Below are 6,307 nucleotides of genomic sequence, written 5' to 3'. Positions count from 1 at the left end.
GTGGGAGTATAAGTAGGGAGAAGAACACAAGTGGTACATCATCTCCAGAGTAAGTGTGTATTGTTTATTTATTTTTGTTTATTTGCACAAAGAAAATGAATAACAACAGATAGTACAAGTATCTTAATAAGCTATTATTAAGCTATACCTATTAGTAAGCTATTAGCTAACTAGTAAGTGCTTATTAAGCTAGCCTACTTTGAATGGTAACAGACAATGACTGTCATTGGTAACAGACAATAAATGGCGGTCAACTTATCCATAACCTTCGGATATGGAGAACACTTAGCCTACCTGTCCACTCGTCTGCATGTTTGAGCTACAACTTGCGCTGTGCCTTGCTGAAATCAAATTGCCTCCAATGCGAGACTGGTGAATGACATGACTATGAAGTTATGGTTTGCGATGGCTGTCTGAGGGAACAAGATGTGCATGAAAACTCACCCTTTTCCACTAACTGCAACATTAGAACATATTAGCCACACTTACATTTTTTATGTTTTGTTTTGTTATGTTACAGTATGTTTGGTAGGGCTTTTCCCTAGCCTAATGGGTTCTTCCTTGGCCCATGCTACACCCTTCCACCAGGTTTCATGAAAATCGGCCCAGTAGTTTTGCCGTAATCCTCCTGCTAACAGACAAACGGTCAGACAAACGGCACCGAAAACATCACTTTTCTGGGATTTTCTGGGATTTTTAGTATGTTAAATTGGAAGGTTTCAAGAACTGAATACAACAAAAATAATTTCTGTTGCAATTAGTTTAAGATTGGGTCATTTTTTCTAACAGATTCCCTAGACTATTATTCACCTTATTCTTTGCCTATACATACAAGGACGCTTCTGCATGACGTCATTTTGTAATCGTCTTTCCGGTTTTAAACACGGAAGTAGATTACGCCTACCGTAGCCATTTTTAGACTTGCCAAAAAGTTGTTTCAAGCAAAAAAACCCAAACTGTTTTAAAGTTTTAATATTTTTCGGGTGAGAACGTAACATATATGTGACCATTTCGTGTCAGAAAAGGCAGGGTAAACAGAGGTGCAAGCAAAACACCAATGAGGGTTTCCAACTTCCATGATTGGAATTTGGAAACCCTCATTAGTGTTTTGCTCGCACCTGTGTTTAGTCTGCCTTTTCGACACAAAATGGCCCCCGTGAAAAGGGTCTATTGGGCCGTGATCTGCAAACTGTGCGTGTCTTAACTCCTCCCTGCAGGGACGATGAAGTGATATCATCAGTGATTGACGACTATAGGAACTGCGCTGCTGCTTTGAGCTAAGAGGTTCCTGGATGAGGTGGACGTATCTGGAACAGAGATACGGTAGGTCAAATAGCCTACTGAGGGATGCATTTGCGCAAACTCAGACAACTGGGTCTGAGTGAGAAGAGGAATATTCCCCAACTGTGAGAGGCACCAATGTGCCGCAAGGCGTCCCTCCAGTCTGCCGGAAAGCTTTCAGAAGATTTATGAGTAGTAAGGATAGATAGATAGATAGATAGATAGATAGATAGATAGATAGATAGATAGATAGATAGATAGATAGATAGATAAATACTTTATTAATCCCGAGGGAAATTCAGTTGTACAGCAGTTTCCAGTTGCACATACAAATAACAAAGTACATATGAAGGATAAAAATCATGTTAAAATACTAAAAACGAAGAGATAAAAAAAATAAACAAGATAAAAAAGTTAGGAGAGCCAGTCCTGGTAGGGACATGGAAATAAGAGAGAAGACAAGTGCCTGTGCCTGTGCAGTGTGCAAACATATGCATAGAGAAAGAGAAAGTGCCTGCAGTACATACACAAACAAATACTAAAGCCTCAAGTCTAAAGTCTCAGTGGCCCAGGTTGCTGGGGCCACGCCCCCTGCAGGTTGCTGGGGCCACGCCTCCACGCCCCCTGCACAATGGGGAGGCATTGTACAGCCTGATGGCCCGTGGAACAAAAGTGTTCTTGGTGCGATCTTTCTTGCAGCCAAGAGAGATCAGTCTGTGGCTAAAGGTGCTTCTCTGGCTGTCCAGAGTGCTATAGAGAGGGTGAGAGGGGTTGTCCATAATGGCGAGCAGCTTGGCCAAAGACCTTCTCTCCACTAGAGCTGTGAGGGAGTCCAGCTCCATACCGACCACGGAGCCAGCCTTCCTAACCAGCTTGTCCAGCCGCCTTGCATCCCTCTGTTTAATGCTGCCTCCCCAGCACACCACAGCATAGAAAAAGACGCTGGCCACCACGGACTGGTAAAAAAAAAAAAAAAATTATGCAGCGATATGGGCTCTGATACTGGTATCATTTAATGTACTCATTTACTAGCCTGGTAAAGCAGCCCGTCACGCGAACTCACATTTGGTTTCTGCGTGATGGTCCGGAGTTGGGGCCAGACCAGAACCAAATGAAATGTGAGTTCACGTGACGGGCTGCTTTACCAGGCTACTCATTTACAGCAACATGATGCTAACCTGAAAGTAGCATCAGGCTCACAGCTGATGCAGCAGCATGGCAGAGAAGCTGGGCTGTTCACAAAGCAGCAGCCAGAGCGCCTGTGTGTGTGTGTGTGTGTGTGTGTGTGTGTGTGTGTGTGTGTGTGTGTGTGTGTGTGTGTGTGTGTGTGTTTCTACAGCTCAACTCTCTGACTGTGTCACTCTGTTTTGCAGGTGCCAAAACCACCTGAAGCTAAGGGCTATCTGCTCACCAGGGACTGAACACACACACACACGCACGCACGCACGCACGCACACACACACCACGCACGCGCGCGCGCACACACACACACACACACACACACACACACACACACACACACACACACACACACACACACACACACATACACACACTCACACACAGGGCTGGCCTTCCCCTCAGCCAAGATGGCGTCAGATCCACCCGTCAGGACAGAGCAGGAGGAGCTACAGAGGAGAGCCAATCAGGTCACAGATGAGGTAAGTGATTGACAGACTGAGTTTTGTTTACTTTAGCTGTGCCACAGGGCGGATTATAAAATGTCTGCTGTGGCCTGCAGTACGACACAAGATTAGTTGCTTAGCGAGGTAACTTCACGTTTAACCCTGGGTTTGTCATCCTACGATGCTAGTTGACTTCTTACCGAGATAGATCACCATAGCAACTTATGCTGCACAGCTAACCTGCAGGTTTACGTTCAGAGGATAAGATCAAAACGCATGAAAGATCCACCTTCTGACCAATCAGCTCTCTGGAAACATAGAGGCACCATTCCCACAGCTTCCCCTGGCTTACTTGGTTGCCATAGAGACGGCTGCTCTCAGGGAAACCCACACATGTACATGTACACGCGCGCACGCACACACGCACGCGCGCGCACACACACACACACACACACACACACACACACACACACACACACACTCCCAGCGGTGAAGAGGTTACTGCAAGTCAAAGCCATTTGTGACCTCATCATCACCTCAGTGGGGAAGACCCCATCAGGGACTGACATGATCTTTGCACACACAACGCACACACACACTAGGGCTGTGAATCTTCACTGGCCTCACGATTCGATTCGATTACGATTCAGAGGGCTACGATTCGATTCGAGTACGATTATCGATGCATCTGGTTGCATCTCGATGCATCTTAAATCGATGCATCACTTTTTTCCGCAATACATGATTTATTTTTTCTCACTTTCTTTTTTCTCACTGTGTGGCTACTTTTAAAATAAAAGTGCATTTGGAATTGCATTGTATTATGATCCATAATTAAAATAAACCACTGCATGTACTTCCATTATATTTTATTTGATTATTAAAAAAAAAAAAAAAATTGATTTTTGATGTTTGTGAATCGATGCAGAATCGTGAACGTCCGCATCGCGATGCATCTTATAATCGATTATTTTTGACACCCCTAACACACACACACACACACACACACACACACACACACACACACACACACACACACACACACACACTAGTGATCTTTCTGTTCATGTATTCTTTGAGATGATTATGATTTAGATTAATTGTTATAAATGTCAGTGTTAAGCTAGTGAAGTGTATGTTTCCTCTGTCCCTCAGTCCCTGGAGAGCACACGGAGGATGATGCAGCTGGTCGAGGAGGTACAGTATATGGACACACACACACACACACACACACACACACACACACACACACACACACACACACACACACACACACACACACACACACACACTGAGCTAGACAGTGAAAGAGAGAGAGAGAAACACAGTGTGGAGAGAGATAGGCTCATGGTCGTCGTCGTCATCATCATCAAAGTCAACTTTATGGTCACTTTCCTACAGTAACACTTTGACTACTGTGATTTTCTACAGTAGGGTGATTTTTTATATATATGTATATATATATATACAGTAATTCACTGTGGATTTCACAGCGATTTTATAAGGTAAACCAGTCTACTAATGTGTGTGCGTGTGTGTGTGTGCATATGCGTGTGTGTGTGCGTGCATGCGTGTGTGTGTGTGCATATGCGTGCATGCGTGCGTGCGTGCGTGCGTGTGTGTGTGCGTGTGTGTGTGTGTGTGTGTGTGTGTGTGTGTGTGCATATGCGTGCGTGCGTGCGTGTGTGTGTGTGTGTGTGTGTGTGTGTGTGTTCTCCAGAGTAAAGATGCTGGGATCAGAGCTCTGGTGATGTTGGATGAACAAGGAGGTAAACAGTTCTCTGTCATGTCTCTCTTCTGAAGGTATCGCCTGGGCGATATGGACCACAAACGATATCAGTATTATTATTAGGCAGAATAGCGATACACATCTCTGTATTTTCTACAGTGGACTAAATGTCACCCAACAGAAACACACACTGGTGCCCAGTTCCGTTAAATGAGCCCAAGTTAACGAGTTCATTGAAAAGTTTGGCCCAGTTCCATTACATGAGCCCAAGTTAACGAGTTCATTGAAAGGTTTGGCTCCAAAATGCGATGTCCAATCCACCATTTGAACAAACTGACACCTACTCATACAACATGAGTGAAAGTGGTGACACTTTTATACTCTGGATCTTCTGAATTTTAGAAATACTGAACAAAACAGATAGAGTCTCTATAGCCTATAGCCAGTGCTGTAATGGTAAAAAAAAAAGTGGGTAAACTATAGCCTGGGTAAACCCAGCCTCCACGTGGAGGCTGGGTTTACCCAGGCTAGGTAAACTATACTTTTGAGGCAGCTTTCTCACGCGGCACCGGCAGTGTTATAACGGCGGATAAACTATAAGCTTCCGTGACCGATATACAAGACCAAATATGAGAGTAGAACAACTTAATCTGAATCATATAGCCCTATAAGGTATATCAGGGGGTTCCCCACATTTCTGAGTAGCCAGCCAGATAGGAAAAGTAGCTGGCTATGGGATGGGCCTTGGACCCTCAAGGGGGGTCCGGGGGGATTCTCCCCCGGAAAAAGATTTTGTACATTTTAAAGTAAAATTCATCAACCTGGTGCATTTGAGAGCAAAATGAAGAGGCTAAATCTATGAAGAACTACACACATCTCTAATGTGTTGTGACTTTACAAATAATTAGGCCTAAACAATCAATATAAAATGTATTTATTGAACATTCGTTGAATTTAACGTTTTATACATAACGAATGATGTTTTGCAGCCTTGTGGAGGTTGTTACAACAGCTCATGTTGTTTTTTACAGTGCTTCATCACAAGTTCACATCTTCACATGCTTTTAAATGGTCTTTCCCATAATGCATTGGTCTTCTTTTAAGCACTTCCCCACATAACAGGCAAATTCTCCAGGTATGAAAAGTTAAATTATACAGCATATAAAGCATTCAGTGAATCAATGCCTAATGACGTTAGCCAGAGCAGTGCAAATTAATAACATTAGCTTGATTGAGCTCAGCACATCAACCTTCAATCATTGCTACTCCACAACAATAATGTCAGGCATAATCTGACTAACTGATTTAACAAGCAATTTACCATTTGCAACCTCTATTCTTCGTTTCTTCTGGTTATTTGGGAAAAACTGACCAATGTCCATTCTGCTTCTTCTGCTCAGAAATTGTCACGTTGTCTTAATTGCGTGAAGAAGAAAATCACCTGCCGTAGTTCGCCCTCTGGCGTTTAGCAAATAATAAAACATTTTGTGAATTTGCCGGCAGCCAGGCCAGGTGTACAGATCTCGGCATAACATCTAGATAGTTTTCAACATGGTCGTATTGGCTTTATACAGTAGCACCTGGACTACTCAAGTCGCGCCTAATGTTACAAACTTTACTTGATCAGAGGGAACTCAATCATGTCTCTTACACCAGTGATTCACTCTTCAGT

At 43.6% G+C, this 6,307-nt stretch overlaps 1 protein-coding gene across 1 annotated transcript in view; it reads left to right on the top strand.

The window, feature by feature from the left end:
* Window positions 1–2,870: 2,870 nt before the first annotated feature.
* Window positions 2,871–6,307, top strand: part of LOC310776327 (synaptosomal-associated protein 25-like) — a gene marked incomplete at both ends in the record, with an annotated part of 15,638 nt that continues 12,201 nt past the window's right edge. The window contains 3 exons of the mRNA XM_083636528.1: window positions 2,871–2,942; window positions 4,062–4,103; window positions 4,627–4,675. Coding sequence (XP_083492654.1) covers window positions 2,871–2,942; window positions 4,062–4,103; window positions 4,627–4,675 — 163 coding nt within the window. The remainder of the gene's footprint in view (window positions 2,943–4,061; window positions 4,104–4,626; window positions 4,676–6,307) is intronic.

This window comes from Poromitra crassiceps (genome assembly GCF_964638095.1).
Source record: "Poromitra crassiceps genome assembly, chromosome: 5".
NCBI classification, from domain to species: Eukaryota; Metazoa; Chordata; class Actinopteri; order Beryciformes; family Melamphaidae; genus Poromitra; species Poromitra crassiceps.
Note: the sequence above shows the minus strand (reverse complement) of the source record. Positions and strands in the feature narration are given on the sequence as shown.